The sequence below is a fragment of the Epinephelus moara genome, chromosome 19 (assembly GCF_006386435.1).
Source record: "Epinephelus moara isolate mb chromosome 19, YSFRI_EMoa_1.0, whole genome shotgun sequence".
Taxonomy (NCBI): domain Eukaryota; kingdom Metazoa; phylum Chordata; class Actinopteri; order Perciformes; family Serranidae; genus Epinephelus; species Epinephelus moara.
In genome coordinates, this window is record NC_065524.1 from 29,744,785 (window position 1) to 29,763,422 (window position 18,638).

At 40.8% G+C, this 18,638-nt stretch overlaps 1 protein-coding gene across 1 annotated transcript in view; it reads right to left on the reverse strand.

Moving 5' to 3' along the window:
• The window catches only part of LOC126407261 (spectrin beta chain, non-erythrocytic 1), a 164,646-nt gene that overhangs the window by 104,182 nt on the left and 41,826 nt on the right, over window positions 1-18,638 (reverse strand). The window contains exon 2 of the mRNA XM_050072025.1: window positions 6,136-6,461. Coding sequence (XP_049927982.1) covers window positions 6,136-6,286 — 151 coding nt within the window. The 5' untranslated portion in view covers window positions 6,287-6,461. The remainder of the gene's footprint in view (window positions 1-6,135; window positions 6,462-18,638) is intronic.

Here is an 18,638-nt window from a genome sequence, read left to right on the forward strand (position 1 = left end):
ATAATCAATTAATCGTTTCAGTCATTTATAAGGCAAAAACAGCTTGTCTTAAGGCCCAGAAACACCAAACCTACACTGAAGGACTATTGGTGACAAAGGCCGACTGTTGCACAGCATTACATCACTTGTGTCTCAGCCAAAAAGTTGCACTTGAACACACCGCAAGGACTACAGCCAATGGCCAACTACCAAGTATGTACTGCAACCGCGTTAAAGGAAATAACTTGTCATACCAGCAGGCAGCTGTAGTTTCTATTCATCATTCAAAAAGGGAAAGATCAACAGGACGGATTCAAGATGCTAGTTAGCCAGTTAGCACATTAGCAACACAACCTGATGTTGAAAGAATAAAGCATGTTTACCGTGCGCTGGCGAACAATACGGCAAACAATTATAAACAATTTCTGCCAAAAAATATAACAAGTTTGTTTCAAAATCACGCTTGACTTTAATCATTTGTTTACTTTCCTCACTTCAGTTTTCCTTCTTGTGCACTGAGCTCAACTGCCAATCAGAGTGATTTCTCTCACTGACGGGCCCCGCCGGTTCCAACGTCAATAAAAAAAGACAAGGGGCTGACAAAGGCCGACTAGTGCGAATGGTGCAGGACAAACTGCAAAAACTAGCATGACAGATGCTCACCAGCGACCTACCACTAACAGATGGCTGATTGTCAGCTTGGTGTGTTAGGGTCCTTACATCAAGATAAATTAGATTTCTTTAAGTTTTAGATCAAACATAACCCAACAGGAAATCGTGATCACTGTTTTTCTGATGTTTTACTCGCTAAACAGCTAATTTAATTGAGAAATTAAATTGAAAATAATCTGCTACAAAAACTTTTTACATTTAACACAACACTTCTCAAAAGTTAAACGTTTTACAGATTTAACTTTCATTTAAATCAGGAACTGTTGAATCAAAGAAGAGCACGAATCTGTTCAGACATTCAAAGTCACATTTCAGCCAGTGCCGAACTTGTATAGAGGTTTGACGGCCTGTCCTCCTGCGTAGTTAGACTTTAAAACCTCCTCCTCCTCCTCCTCCTCCTCCTCCTCCTCCTCAGCCTCTCAGGTTATTCTGAGCCGCTCTGAAGGCAGAGAATTTACCAGAAACACCTCAGGGCCGCAGCCAAGGTCCTGACAGATCGATAGACATCGGCAGGTCAAACACTGTCAAGAGTCAGGACTGATCAGTCTTCATGTCAGTGTTTGCTGTGCTTACTAAATGTCAAAGTGTTTGAATCTGAACACGTCTAACTTAATTCAAAAAGAACACACAGGAGAACATGAACATGCAGATACCATGTTGAGTCTATCTGTGAGAGCTACTGCAGTTTTATTTGTCATAAAGTCAACGTCACACACACACACACACGCTGACCAAGAAACCCACCCACACTGAACAAACACACACACTCCTTCTGTCTCTGCCTTCACTGTAAGTAGATCTGCCTGCGTTTCCATGGTGACCGGCGGTTTTGTGTTTCCCAGGATATCATATGGAGGCGTTGCACACTTGGCTTCGACAACACACACACACTCGCACATACAGGCTGAGAGGTCTCAGCATCAGTTTTCAGACATTGCTGATGAAGGTTTGAATGACACACACACACACACACACACACACACACACTCACACTGATCGCTCCGTCATGTTCCTGAGGCTGTTCGGTATCAGAGCTGCAGAGATGCTCTGTTGGCAGCGACAGAAAAGCAGCTAATCCTGTCGTGTGGAGGAGCTGGAGTTACTTCATGTTTATCATTTCATCACTAATTAAACCATCAATGGGCTGTTAAACTTCCTTCCATCTGAATCACCTCTGCAGCAGTCAGTGTTTCTACATTTGATTATTTTCTTTGCAAAAGACACTAAAGGGTTATGACAAATAATATCACTACTACTACTTTTTACAATGGATTTCCTCTAATTAAACATGCCACAGTTTGGCTGAGTTTGAGCTTTTAGGGAGGAGTGAAAGCACACTGCTGTAAAGGAAAGCGGTGTTCGTGGATTTATAACACAGGACAAAAAAGAGCATCACTGCAAAACAGAATCCAGCACAATAATCAGTTTATCTCAATGACCTTGTAATCGTAATTGTTCGTCCATCCATCTATTTTCATCTGCTTATCCCTGCTTAACCAGGGCCGGGTCATGAGGGCAGCAGGCCAAGCAAGGCACCCCAGACGTCTCTCTCTCCAGCAACACTTTCCAGCTCCTCCTGGGGGACCCCAAGGTGTTCCCAGGCCAGATGAGATATGAAATCCCTCCAGCGTGTTCTGGGTCTACCACAAGGCCTCCTACCAGTGGACCATGCCCAGAGCACCTCTAACAGGAGGCGCTCAGGAGGATCCTGATCAGATGCCCGAACCACCTCAACTCACCCCTTTCGACGTGAAGGGGCAGCGGCTCTACTCCGAGCTCCCTCCAGATGTCAGAGCTCCTCACCCTATCTCTAAGGCTGAGCCCAGCCTCCCTTATTTTGGCTGCTCGTATCTATGACTTCATTCTTTTGGTCACTACCCAGAGCTCATGACCATAGATGAGGGTTCCTTCCCGCTTAGCATAATTGTTGGAAGCCAAAATCTGATTACCTGTCCAACCATATCTACTAACACTACTGCAACCACGACTACAAGGAGTCCTGCTACCACTTCAACTACTGCGAATAAAACTCCTCCAACTGTTGTTAAAACGTCAAGTGTTTATCTACCAGCTGCTGTTGCTACTACAACTCATGTAAGTACTTGAACTACTGCTAGTTAGTACTTTAATCTGAAACAAAGAATGTACTTGTAATCAGGATGACAAGGACACACACACACACACACACACTCGTCCTGTATCAAATACAGTGCTAATTCAATGTCACCACCCCACACATCCTCCGGCCTGCTGAGCTCAGCACGAACAGGAAGAGGCTGCAAAGAGGAGGAGGAGGAGAAGAAAGGAACAAGCCGGACATTCAGACTACATCCATCCTATAGAAAACACGTCCACTTCCCTCCCAGCAGACGGACTGTGGATGTACTGGGCGTGTGAACCAGTAAAGAGGGAGCTCGGCTGTCAGTGAAACTTCACTCATTCAAGGTTACGACAGAGAGAATATAAACCTCTGTGACACACACTGTCGTACGTTATATATTCCTGTTAGAACGTACAGTACAGCTATAATATTTAGTATCTTTGGTTTGTTTGTCAGTCTTTAGTAGTTGCCATGAACATAAATATATTTGTGCAATGACAAAGAAAACTTAACAAGGACTTCCATACTTTTATTTTCCCTTTAGACATTTAGTATAAGTAATGTGCTGGACGTCATCTCTGAAAGAAGTATTTATAGTAAGTATTTTTAACCTGACTGATAGTTTCTCTCAGCAGCCATCACGAAACACAAGCTCCGCCCCCATACCTTTATACACACACACACACACACACACACACACACCGTCAGCACTCTCCTGCATATTTAACACTGGTGTGAATTATTTAGTGAAGTGGGACACTATTGGAGCAGTCAGCCATCAGGGTAAAAACAGCAGGCGGAGAGAGAGAGATAGAGTTACTGTAACACACACACACACACACACACACACACACACACACACACTTCACTAAGGCATTACGGCACTAATTGGCACTAACTCATCATGTTTTATAAAATTCTTCTTTCTTAAAGTGACAGTATCGGTATGGTTAACGATAACGTTGGGCGATTTTGACCAAATAGCTCGATATCTACAATGTGACAATGTGGTAGGGCTGACAATTGGTGCTTTCACAAAATATTTACACAGTGAGATTTTAGAAAAATAATCTTCAGTAAAGTGTATTTAATTACTGAGTGGGTAAGGGCCAGTGTTGAGGGGCTAACACGTTACTGCAGTAACATATTACCTTTTAACAGATCTGATTTTACCTCTGAAATATTCAGTCACTGGGAGGTTGGCCCATCACAAGGTTTAACAGTCAAGACTGATCTTTTAAAATATATTTTCCCAGCCTCACTGAAGAGTAAAAATCAAACATCCAAAAAAAAGGTTTTGTCCCAATGTCTGAATAATGTATTTGAGTAAAAGCTGTGAAGAGGACAAAACTTTTGTTTCACTAGTAGTTCATATATTCTTTTGTTTGTGTTAAGTTATGGACAGTTGTTAGCTTAACTCTTACTGTTGCTACAGTTTTTGTCAAACAGCTTCAGGTGCATCAGCGCCTCCCTCTGGACTGGACTGTGATTTACACGTGGCTCAGAAAACAGACATTCAGATAAACAGATACACAGATAAAGTATCCTAAATCTCTTCTGGATTTTATCCGGATTTGAAACAGTTGCACTGGCACAAGTAAAAGGGCTCAGATGTGTCCAACTCCTCCAGCTTGCAGCTCGTTAATGAGCCTCGTTACCACTCGTTAACGCCAGATTACTAACAGGTGTGACAGTGGAGGGCTCCTGCAGAGTGATGAAGCCGAGAGCCAGCAGCCTGAACTCACTGAGTCATAAACGGTTCAACACCAGACTGCGTGGGCCCAGAGACAGGAGTTCACCATCACAAACAGAAGCAACATCGAATGCAAAGTTTCCAGTTTCATTCTCCATCATACTGTTTAATTTTCATGGTTTAACTTGTGTTCTGAGACGCTTCATTGTTCTCTGTGTTGACACAACGTCTGCAAACCCACAGTTTGTGGAACAATTTTGACTCCCACTGAGTAAACACAAAAACACACACAGGATGTAGCAAGAGCAAACAATACAAGTTCTCAATCAACAACAACAGCGACGTCACAGATCTGATGTACCTCTGATTCAACTAATCCATGCTTACATGCTGTTAGCCAGATAAAATGATCCTGTAAACCCTCATCCAGCTAGTTTGGTTCTTAAAACTCAAAATTAAGGACACATGAGCACAGCTGCTGCCAGACAAAACCAGACAAAATCTCTCACAAAGCAGATTAAAATACACAGATTAAATGGTTTGACACATTTCCAACAAAATAGTAAGTCAACTGTAGACAATGTACCCAGTATTAGTTAAACTGGCTCAAAGTTAACCAACACTGAGTGATTATTTCTAGGGCTTCCCCACGACTAAGAATTTTCCTAGTCGATCAGTAGTCATCATTTAGGGCCATTAGTCGACCAGTTGTCCGCATGTTTATGATATTAATGTAATTATTAAATGATATATTTTGGTGGTTTGAGTTGAAGGTGTGAGAAAGAATAGTATCAGTAACATTGTTAACACTGTGCTACATTACAGAGAAATACAAAACCGTACTAATGAACCTTCATTAATATAGGCCTATATTTTATCTACAAGTGCACGTCATACACTGAGCGAGCCGCCTGTTAATGACGCTGTGGGCTAATGGGCATGTAGCTACTTCCATGTTTCAGATGATACGTCATGTTTGTAGTCGACCAATGAAGATGAGTTTACATATCACCTTGGGTTCGTCCTTCACCTTCTCAAAATGATCCCACACTTTGGATTTCCTGCCCGACATGTTATTAACTAGCCTGTGGAATAACCGCAGGTACCAGCCCTGGAAATTAACCTGACTCCTGTCTGACTGCTGAGCGTGGCCACTTCCTGTGTCGGTCCTTTCAAAAAAAAAATCCCACATGATCCAGTCATATAGGGTTGTTTTTTTTTCGACAAGGTGCAGTTCCTGATAGAGTTTCACGTTTTTTGGTTTGTTTGTCGTTGTTTTTTTGCGACTAAGCAACCAATGAAATCTTGTCGACCAATGAGCTTTCTGGTCGACTATCGTTTAGTCAACTATTCGAGGGCAGCCCTAATAATTTCAATACAACGTGTTTAAATGACTCAACAACAGATATAAAGAGAGGAGTCGTCTACGAACAAATTTATGTTTGGGGTTCATCACTGAAAGTCTTGATCCTGATGCAGCTGCTCAGCTACAGATACGTTACTGCTAGCTTTGAAGAACTTCAAATTCAGGCTTGTGCCAAGTCATCGATAATCAAATCACGTTAACTTGGCCAGGACAACAAACAGAACCAGTCTGACCTTCCAAAGCTCAAAACCAACATCAGCAAGCGCTGAAGTTAAAGCTAAAACTCCATCACACATTCATTCATTCATTCTTCCGTCCTCCTACCTGCGAGGGCTTTGATTCTTGAGCGCTCAAACAGGCGAGCCGAGCTGTTCTCGTTGTCCCAGTCGTCGGCGTCCCAGCGGTTGTTGACGCCATCGCTGCTGTACTGCTGCTGGATCTCCATGTGGTCGAATTCCGCCGCTACCGACGTCATCTTGACCTCGCCGCGACTCCGCCCCCGCCGCCGCCGATGCCACTGCCTTCGTGTCCTTCCACCTGGTGCCTGCTGCCGTTAGCGACGGGACCCTCAAACACACACACCCTCACACACGCGCGCGCACACACTCTCAGTCCGGCTCTGACTGGCAGGCCGAGAAGTTGTCAAAAACCTGCAGAGATTAAAACAGAGACAGAGAGGCGGAGTCAGTGTCGGTTCAACATAATATATCTTACATTTTATATAAACACAGCAAATAGTTTGGACAGAGAACCCACACGCAGCAGCTGACAGATATCATCAAATGACAGACGTACAGACCACAGAATGACTTCAGCTTCACAATTTCCACACACAACTTGACATCATCTCTACCACAGTGTGTGTACATGGTGGAAAAATAGATTTATGCTTTGCTATCATACACTACATTTGTCTTTCCTACACATCAAGGAGAGACCTACTGGCTATGAATGACGACAGTGATGTTAGTTATTGTATTCCGTCACAAATAACGGCAGCAATCAAATTCAAATGTCTGAGACACATTTGAAATCAGGTAAAATCATCACACTAAAATACATTTTCTATTAACAACCCTGGTTATCATACTCCCTCCATCTTGTGATGTTTCAGAAAGAGACTTGTGCTTAATGAGGCAATAACAAGCAGACCGGATTAAATGAAAGGTAAAGACACACTTCAGACACTTATAAAAACAATCTCAGCCGCTCTGTGTCAAAATAACCACTTTCAATTGACATACAGTGTCGATATTCAGTTGCCCCGTGTGCTTCCATTGCAGCTGGTTCTGTGGCTGCCAGCCACTACCAGCTCTCTCAGTACTGGACCAATTTCAAAAATTCACATCGGTCTCTTTGATCAATTTACACGGGGAAATAGGGTCCAGATTGACAAATGCCAAAGTTATCCTTTAAATACAGTCTCTAACTACAGCTGTATGAATTCTGCATGGCGTCTATAATACCAGGAAGAACTAAACAGAACACTGAACAATGCTGACGGTGGATTTCTGTCTTTATATGTCTTAATAATTGGGATCAGAGAAACCTGGCGTTGCCTTGAGCTTCCAGGACAAAACATCATAACAGGTTTTTGAGGGATTTTGGTCTTCAGGATTTTCTCTGGAAAAAGACAACTGCTGGTGGAAACACAACTGACCGGGACCAGAATCAAGAAAGTAAGTGACTGTATAGAAAAAATAATAGTCTGAAAGTCACTGCTCTACACAGAGAGTCAAAAAGCTCGTCAAAGTGTAAAAAGTGAAACGTGTTTTAGGGCTTTTTTTGGTAGCTGTTCAAATTTATAAGAGGTTAATTGGGATTCCATGAATAATAAACATATATTCCATATATTTAATGGAAAAACTATTGACTTCGATTGAAAATCTCCGCAGGTGAACTATCTTTAACTCTTATTTTTGTTTCTACATTGTCACTGAGTCCTCTCACGTGTCTGCTTACATTATTTTAATGTTATTCTTTTAGACTGTTCTGGTTATTACACTGTTTTTAATGTGAAGCATCTAAACTGATTCAGAAGCAGTACATTTAACTCTGTTAAAACGTAAAACTGAAGAGAAATGACTAAAACTATGAAAACACGAGGTGTATCAGAGAGCAGCAGCAGCCTGCCCTGCACTGTTGTGTCATGTGACCATGTGACTCTGCTCTGTGATTGGCTGCAGGTTGTTGCAGCCTTTTCCTCATCTGCTGAGTTTAATTGTAAACTGAGAGAATGGTGCCTCCGTCTGGCCACAACACGTTACTGCAAGATCTGAGAAACACACACACACACACACACACACACGCACACGCACACACACACACGCCTCAGAGCTGTGAGGCGTTTAGGAACCATTTAAGTCTTTCTTAAGACCTCTGTTAGAAAGGTTATCAAATATTATAATAAGCAGTAAACAGCTGAGCAGTAAAGGTATCAGATGTTGCATGATGGAAACAAATCATCAGATCTCTTCATCATCACTGTGGTTATCAGTTAATTAATATTCTACACTCATATGTGGAACCTGATGCATAATTACACACACACACCACATTAATGATGCAGGCACAGTGAGAGGTGACAGCAGGTGAAGCAGAAACTGAAAACAGCAGAGTTAAAAGGCTTTTCTGATACACTGGTTTCTGCTGCTTCATCCGCACGCAGCGACTCTGGAAGTGCTGCAGGGAGAGAGAAAGACTGATGAGACGGACTCATTAAAGTCTGGACACTCAGCTTTTTGTCTTGTTTAACCCTTTCTAACATCTTTATTACATCTACTATCCATTAAGCATTATGTACGAAATGGCCACTAAAAAGAACCTTAATTCTTACATTTTCTGAAGACTATTGTGCTATAAAGCTCTTTCAAAATGATAGTTGAAACAATTATTAATATAAATTAATGAAATTATAATCATTTGAAACCTGAGAGCAAATTGGCTTGATTTCTTTAAAAACACGTGAAGGCAATGAGCAACGAAAGAAGACATGACCCAAACAATTATCAAGAAATTGGTAAAAAGAAAAAATTGAAAGCAAAATAATTAGTTAAAAAAAGAAAGTTAAAAACAAACAAACAAGAAAATGACCTGGAAAGAGAGCTTATAAATTATAATAATTGAAGAATCTGTAAATTAATGTCCACTCTAAATTTTCCTTCAAGCCTTTGCACACCTTTGTACAAAAAATGTTGCACTTTTAAATAATTCTGTTGCTCAGCAAATTGTAATAAATCTATATTCATTCAATTTATTCTAAATTATAGGTTAATTCAATTCTTGATCAGTTTCATCATTAAATCAGTGTTTTTTTATTCTGCAGCAGTTGATGGGCTGTTCTCAGTGAAAAGTGTGACGCACTTCTTATCGACTGCTTTTTAAACTGCAGTCGGCGTGTTCGCTGTCGCTGAAGGAGTCGGAACAAACAGAGCAGGTAAACAAGAGAGTCAGCAGCACGACTCAGCACCAGGAGTCTGTTTGGATCCTGCAGTCAGCAAACGGCACCATGACTCGGCACAAAGACACCACAGCAGCAGCTCAGAGACACTTCACATCAGACAGACAGACAAACAGTCACAGCTCAGCCTCAAGATGTTTCCGTCTGTCGTTAACATGTCGTGGTCAGCTGAAAGAACTCTGAATCTCATCAGCAGTCTCTAAAAGCTGATGTCAATCTGAAATCAAGATTCACCACCATGTTTTCAACCACAAACACTTCACTTCAGTCACTTAAGTTACATGTATCCCTGAAACATAATAAATTAAATCAGTGGCGTAAGGTAGTTACAATGAGCCCCAGTGTTGCTATTATGTCGGGCCCTAGTGTGCCCTCGTTACTATTTATGAAGCACACAGAGAGTTTTAGGCGTATATATATTTATATATATATATATATATATATATATATGTCTTACTGCTGCTTTTATGTTATATCCACTTGCAGACGTGCCCAGCTTGTCAGTCTTAAGAGATTTTGCATCTAAATTAGCTGCTGTAAATCGAGTTGTCTTGTTACATAATTAAACTTGACTTGATATTGAACATCAGCATACATGTTACCCAGCCATCATCATTACATATGACATAAACTACAAAAAAGTAGTTTTTAGTTTATGTAGAATAAGCATTTAAGTTTCTTATACATTGATACTGTTAAACAAAAACAGAAAACTATGATGGAGATGTGTTTGCCTTTTTGAGGGCATATATATATATATATAGAAAATGGCACCATTCTTGGTTGAATGCGAGTTTTTTGAACATGAGTGTATTTCCAGGTGGCCCCAGCACAACCACACTGCCTGCACTGTCTGTATTTACACGCCTGAATTAAATGTTCCAAGTAATTTAGTGGTATGGACATAAAGGCAGCATACTGCCTCGTGTTTGTATGCCTCCGCAAACCAGTCAAATTAGAGTTTACATCCATGTCTGCCCACACTCATATGAAGTCATGACAGATGCAAATGCTTCAAACATGGATGTTGCTGTAAAGAAGCTCCAAATTCTAAAACATAGATGCCATGGATGACAGTGAAGCTGACCTTTGACCTTTTGGATATAAAATGGCATCAGTTTATCCTTTTGTGTGAAATATTTATTCGAAATGTTGTAATAATAAGTCCATGACTTCAAACTTGTTTTTTTGAGGACGCAGTAACCTTTGACCATCAAAATCTAATCAGTTCATCGTTGAGTCTGACTGAATGTTTGTGCCAAATTTGAAGAAATTCCCTCAACATGTTGCTGAGATATCACTTTCACCAAAACAAGATGGGATGTAAGCTCACAATGACCTTGACCTTTGACTGACAAAATCTAATTGGTTCATATTTGAGTCCCAGTGGATGTTTGTGCCAAATTTGAACAGAATTCCCTCAAGGTGTTCTTGAGATATCACGTTTACAAAAATGAAAGGGATGAAACGTCACAATGACCTTGACCTTTGACTGACCAAATATAATCAGATCATAGTTAATTCCAAGTGGATGTTTGTGCCATATCTGAAGAAATTCTGTCAAAGCCTTGAGATGTTGCGTCAACCATACCTGAACAACTCACATCACACAGTTGGTTTGATTTAGAATCTGTTTCTTTGCTTTTACTTAGATTTAGGTTTATTTAGTTTTGCTTTGTGTTTAGTTGTGGTTGCCGTTCATTTTGGTTCCCCTTGTATATTATTTGGTTTGGCCAAGCCACTATATATGCTCCCTCACCTGTCATTTTGACAAGTCAACACTTTGTTTAGTTAGAATATTGAGTATAATAATGTTATGTTGACCTCTTTTATAGGCCTAGTTATTAATTTCTTGGTTTGTAAATTTTCATGCATTTTTCTGGTAAATAAAAACCCACGCTTTTTTTGTCAACAACTCCTGCGTCATTGTTGCCTCACTGCTTGGTCCCTAACGGGGACAGACAACATGAAAACATGATGCCTCCTGCCAGGAAGCAAAAAAACAACTGCAAGTTGTCCCCGAGAACTTGTGACGAGGATCTGTTCTTATCTTGTACTTATTCAAACTGTAACAATGAGTTAATCGACAGAAAACCTTTCGGCAAATCAACTTTTTTTCATACAAAAATTCTTAATATCTGACAGATCCAGCTTCTCAAATGTGAAAATTTGATGCTATTGTTGGTCTTCGCATTAAAGAAAAATTAACATATGAGTGTTTTGAACTGTTGGTCAGATAAAAACAAGACATGTAAGTATGATGGACATTTTCTGTTTTCTGTTTTGAAGACAATAATCAGTAGACCAATCAACTACAGAAAATTATAGTTGCAGAATTGTAGTTGTGACAAATCTGTTTACTGACTGCCTGCTGCTGCTACCAGCCACGAATTCAAACTCTGTGTATTGGCACTAGTCTGCATCACGTCACAGTGTGTTCTCTGGCCCCGCCCACTGATGTTTCACTCAACCAATCAGATTGGTTTTGCATCAGAGGAGCGTCTGCAGAGCCAAACTCTGTTTCTCGGAACAGACGCAGAGATACGCACTGATATCCTCTGTGTGTGTGTGTGTGTGTGTGTGTGTGTGTGTGTGTGTGTGTGTGTGTGTGTGTGCTGCCTGCCACCCACTTGCAGCTCAACAACCAGTGAGGCTGGAGCTGCTTGTGTTGCTACGCTAAAAATACGCCGCCACTGGGACCCTGACAGTGTGTGTGTGTGTGTGCATGTGTGTGTGTTGCCAGAGTGAAGCTAACACAATGTGCACTCATTCAGAAGCGATAAAGCACACAGACACATAGACACACACACCAGCCATGGAGTCATGACAACACACGCAGAGAGAAAGAGAGACAGAGTTTTTAGAAAGTGTGTCACGTCAGGACAGCAAGACGAGCGATTCTTTCTGTGTTCTATCACGGCTGAAACCAACACACTGACTGATCAATTATTTTTTTTTATTTTTTATTTTTCTTTTGGTCAATAAAATGTCAGTAAATGCTGAAAAACATCCATCACAGTTCCCCAAAGCTAAATATTGCATCTTCATGTACACTTTTTTCTCTGGCCAACAGTCCAACACACACAGATATTAACTTAACAAAGACATAAAACAGAGAAAAGCTGCAAATCATCACACTGCTGAAGCTGGAACCAGAAAACGTTTGCTTCATAAACATCTTAAAGCTGCAGAAGAAAAAAACATCTGATAGTGTTTTAGTTGATATTTACCAATCCAGCAGACGCAGAGCAACATGATCATTAATCTGGAGTGGTGTTTTTTGTCCAACTGATGACTGTATGTCCAATATTCACTCAGTTATAGCTCTGTTTTTGGTCACCACCAACTCGAAACACATGACATGGTGCACAATTTTTAGATTCGGTGTAACTTACGCTGCCTGAGAACATCATTATCTCCGATGTTTGAGGCTAGGGGTGGCTAATATATTGAATATAGTCAATATGTCGTGGCTTGTTCCATGTGGGATGTATAAAATCACTATCGCAAACATCAAGTATAAATTGTCACGCCATTTTTTAACCCACCGGCATGAGACTTGCTTTGGTTCTCTCCCTCTCACAGACACACATAAAGAAAGCCTCACAAACATGATACGTCACACACACTCACCCGTGGATCCAGATCAGTCTCTCGAGCAACAGTGTGTGAGAATACGAACTGCAGGGATCCAGACTACTACAATTTAGTCACATTTTGCAACCATGGAGCACCACTGTGACTTGCAATGACTATCAATATATGAACTGAAGAGCTGTAAGTTTGTTTCCAGCTTACAGTGAATGAATCATCACATTTAATAGTACTGCAGTGACAGTTCAACTTAATGAGATTAACGATAGCGTGAGCAGAGGAAGCATGTGTTTTGTGTCTGCAAAGCTCCAGGCCACTACTATTTAGTCGCATTTTATTACCATGGAGCACCAGTGCAACTTGCAAATACTATCAATATATTAACTAGACCGCTGTTAGTAAGTAAATCCTCACGTTTAAAAGGCACCGCAGCAACAGTTTAACTTTGTGCTAACTGCTAACATCCGACTGTCGTCCAGAATCTTCAAGTTAACAGTAAAAGCAATAACACTTCCGGCGTGAGACGAGCCAGGTGCTTCAAAATCAAAGCACCAGTGGTTCCACTTCGATTTATTTAATTAGAACAATATTTTATTTAACTTTATCTATCTATTCATACTGTATACGCCCTGTGTTCAAAACCTGTAGACATACAGACAAAATTTCTGTTGACCGACTGCTTACTGCAGCACAGTTAAATTCCGCAGTTGCCACACATACAGATGCAGGACTGCAGAAGTTTGAGGCGACGCTCGACCTGAAAGCATGATGTCATCATGCACAGACAGGACGAAGGGCACGAGAGCGTGGAGATAAATGGGACAGGAGGGGAGAGAGGAGCAAATGACCTGTTATTGTGTCTGCCTGTGTGGTAAAACCAGAAGAAGTGCGACTCCTCAGGAGGGATATTTATAGAAAAAAGAAAGAGAAAGAGATGGAGAGAATGGAGAGATAACGGAGGAGAGACAGTAATGATGCTGGGTGAAAACAGGAAGGACGGAAATAGAGAGAGACAGAGACGACAGGATGATAGATGGAGACATAAAAGAAGAGAAACTGAGAGGAGAGAAAGCGTCAGTCTCCCAGTGACATTTAAAACATAATACTTTAAAGCTGAAACGATTAGTCACTGATTCATCTGGCGAACGTTAATATCTGCAACAGTTTTGATTTATGATTAGGATTAGGATTTGCTGCATGTCTTTGTCATGATGGTAAACTGAATCATTTAGTTTTGGACTGTAATAAAAAAGTACATTTGAAAAAGTCACTTAAAATTTAAACAAACATTTTTTTAAAAACATTTTATGGATAAAGCCATTAATCGACAAATAATCGGGATATCACATGAGAATGAAACTGTCGGTTTCAGCCCATTTTTTCCATTCACCATCACATGGATCTCTTCTCTCCTCTCCATCTCTCGCCCACGTCCTCCTCCCACCTCTCTCACCTCCCAGCATCCTTCACTACAATCAGCTCTTATTAAAGCTCTCGCTCTCTGATGAAAGCTGTCAACTGCCACGTCTCTTTATTTCCCTGCTTCTCTCATTCTGTCAGCACATAAACACATATGTTCCAGGGCCACAGCTGACCCTCCTGACCCCCTTAGTTACTGTTGCTATGGATGTCAAGCCTCTACATATACCTATGCAGTTTATGATAATAACAGCGTCAGCATCATAAACCACAGCAGTTTTTGAAACAAGTCTTTGCTTTCACACTAAAGTATTACTAGACGATGACCATGGATTTTGTCGGCTCCCCATCACCACCGAGTCTTTACAGATTCATCAGCCTCATCCGCCTCAGCAGCCTCAGAGTCATCAGCCACCACCACCAGTGTCTGGACTCCATGGGGGGATTTATCTTGCTGCCGATCAGATGTTCCTCGATCACAAAATATCTCCCTCTGGTGTCCAAGCACCAAAGCACTTCTGTTAAATCTTAATCAGCACAAATCATCTGTTAATCTGTGCACTAATATTAAATATTATCTTTACTTCATTCTTCTGTCTCTCCTGATTGAACTGCAGTCATTCGGCTGTTCTCTGCTACTAACCAGGAAAAGAAAACTTGTCGTCATGTTAAAGCTCCGTAATATATTTATCTTTGAATAAAAAAGTTGCATTTCATGCTTTCAATGTTAATTTTCCACATGGTATAAAAATGGTATCAAATATCACTATTTTCCAAGGTACTGTAACAGAGTTAAAAATTCTAGTATCGTCAAAACAGCTTAAGCATAAACTAATGTTTAAAGTCTGAGTTGGTTGACTTCTTAATGTTTCCAGCTGATTTGTTTAATGCCCTTAATCCTTTGTAACCTGAGCAAATTGGACTTATTCCTTTCAAGAACAGGCAATGAGCAACTTCACAAAAAAATGACCTGAAAATTTGCAAGAAATTGGTGAACGTTACAAGAAAATTTTCTGAAAACAGCAAAAAAGAAAAGTAAAAAACAATAAACAAACAAAGAAAAAACAGTGCTAAATACAGACATATGGAGAGAAAAAGACTGATTTTTTCTGTCACATAATTTTTAAAAATATAATTATAAAAACATTTTTGAGGGATTTTTTTTATTTTTTATAATTTTCTAAAAAAAAAAAATCCCCCCTCTCTCTGTCTTTTCTTTTTCGGGTTATTTTTATTGTCATTTTTTTTTTCTTTCTTTTTTTTTTTTAAATTTGCTGTGCATCTTGCCAAGTTGCTCATTGCCTTTTTTTGCACATTTCTGAACAAAATCAAAACAATTCGCTCAGCTTTTACAGGGTTAAATGCTTGTGAGAGGCGTCTGAATGCAGCACAAGAAAACTGATGTCTATCCAGGATTCACAGGGTTAAATATGTACTTGATGGTTACATATATATTATTGTGCTATGGCTAAAAAAACTGAAGCTTAAGGACATGTGGAAAGAAAGAAACATCATTGTCTGTATTACAGAGCGAGTTGGTCCTAATGTTATAGTACAGTATTATTTATAGAAAGATAATCGAAATTCATGTTTAATGTGTAAAAACAAACAGCAGCACAGTGTTTAAGTTTGGTAAATGTAACACTGTCCTACTTAAGTTTTGCTGAAGTAGCTGCAGCCTAAACGTCCCATAACCTTCTCTCACAAATATTCAGTTATTATCAGCAGTGAATTATGTTGCATCTTTTCTCCTTCTCTCCCTTTGAGTCGACAATGAAAGACGGACATTATCGAGTCAAAACCACACATCTCCATGGTTACCGCTGTCCCAGCTCGCATTGTGTCGGAGCCCACTCGTCAAGCTGCCGACAGAGGCACAAAGCCTCTCGGCTGGAGCTTCAGTAGGAAAGAAAAACTTAACTGACACTGAAGCCTAGTTAAAGAGACAGTTTGCACTGAGGAGACGCTGCAGCAGCAACACTGAGATATGAACACTGAACATCTGGAGGAGAGAAGAATTATTTATTGAACTTATTTGGAAGCTGCAATAGTGCTTACTGGCTAACTGGCATCTTGAATCGTCCAATCGGTCTTCTGGTTTCCCATTTTTAAATGATAAACACAGATTACCGACACCTGCTGCCATGGAGAGCTCTTGACTCTCTCGCAGGTGCAGAACGTACATGCTAGTTGGCCGTTAGCTGTCGTCTTTGTTTGGTTACTTTTTGGCCGAGGAACAGGGAGCATGAGGTGAGGCAACAGTCGGCCTTTGACATCGGTTCGGTGTTTCTGGGCCTTTAAAAAACACTGTTCATTTTCATAATCAGTTACTCACATCAGTTTCAGTAACGCATCATCATGACCTGCTGTCAATCACCGGATTTTGAGCATCCTGGTGATTTTTTGGGTCCATGTTAAGCTGATGATGCAGGCTGAAAGGATCACTGAGCTAGCTGCCAGGCTGTGTGACCTCATGCCAACAGCTCTTCTTTGAAACAAGTCAATGTGAACATGAAACGGACCAGAAATTAAAGGCAATGATGGACTGAATAAACCAAACTATAGCTGTGAAGGAGAAAAGTAAAAGACTTCCATCTGAAATGAAGAGGAGGAAACAGAGTCTCTCCACAGCGACATGTAAATGCTGTATGAAATAAAGAGCTGAGTGACGCTGCAGCAGAGATGTTATGTCACATGTACAGATGGAAAAACATACATCTGTCAGCGTGTGTGCGTCTTCAATCCTCTGTACTTTTTCTGTTCTTGACATTATTACAATTCAAGTATCAATTGTGCACCATTGTGCACCATGGCAACAGAAACCCTGCAGAGTCCTGAGCAGCGTTCAAACTCCCACGCAGGACGAGCCGCCTGCACACTGCTTCTGCTGCTGCCGCCGCTCTGCAGCCACAGATCTCACCCTGAGCTCTCCATTAACTGCACAACAGCACACAGACACACCTACACAGTCCGATTTGCAGAAGTAACCTTGCAGTACTTTGTAAGGAAAAAAAAAAAATCAGTGTGCTTCTGAAGTGTCACGTTTTCAGGCGTAACAAAAGCAGACACAGGTGTGCTCATGTGGATTTAAAAAAAAAGGTTTTATACACATAAAGCCTTTCAGACGTTTCAAAAAAAATTAAGGCAGCTGTGACTGCGTTCACCCTGTGCTACAGACTCAGCTCAAAGCAGTGATCCATCATGTTTTCTGAGCACCACTTTAGTAAAATTACAGCTGTCAAATGAACAAAGTCTCCGATTTATACACTCTATTGTCTTCACATAGAAACTGTTTGCCAGAAAAGTTTCATGTACTAACATTCTTACTTTATCAGTATCAGTGTGTACAGGTGGGAAAACACTAGATATCAGCTCACACATATTCCAAATACTTCTATTTCCAGATCTTTTTTTTTTTTTTTTTTTCTCGGTTGTGTGGTCTTGGCTTTGTTTCCATCTTTGTGGCCTGGTGGTCTAAGATATATTAGTACAGAAAGGTGTCCATCTATGGTAGCCCTGTCCCCTCTGCCGCCTGAGATTTCAGGATGTTTCGGTCCTTGTTTTAGCTGCAGAGTGAGCACTCCTTGCTTTCCAGCTGCTCTCCAGTAAAGGCAGCTGCAGACCCAGAGCCAAGGTGAGTCTGAGTGAGACGGAGGCAGCTGCCCAGAGGAAGAGAGGCTTTGCCCAGTCAGGCCCTGAGATAACGTCATCTTCTGCCTTCTGCTTGGAAGTGGTGAATTTACAGCTCACAGAAACTTAAGATACAATCTCTGGCTTTTGTTTGATACAAGAAGCTCAGCCTATGTTCAACCAGGAAGACTTTCACAATTCCCTCTCTCTCTATCCCACTCCCGCCACTTCCTCCAAACAGCTGACCATAGGTGTTCCCTCTCTTGGTTAGCCAATTAAACTTTGCTACAATCTCCTTCAGCCAAACTTTAAATCTGTTCTCCTCTCTGCTCCTGTCAGCTGTCATTTTAGGCTGAATCGTCGCACCCTCCTCCACCCCATTCACCTCCAGTCACCTCATCCAAAGCCCAAGATGAGCTCATCAAAAGTCCACTCCCCTTCACATCCAAACCTTCCATCCAAATAAATATTCTTTTCTCTCACAACGAGTCTCTTCTGACCGAACGAGTGTTGGCAAAAAAAATGTTTTTGCACATTTCTGATCTGTCGTAAGCACACTTAGCCTGCATTAGCTTTGACGGTTGACTTGGATTGTTTACTGTTTTACGTGAACGTCCTGCCAAACCTAGTTCAAAGACTCAAACTCTTATGTGGAAAAAAAAACTAAGAGAGATAGAGAGAGCTACATTTTTTCCTGCATATACAGTTTGAACTTAAGCATCTT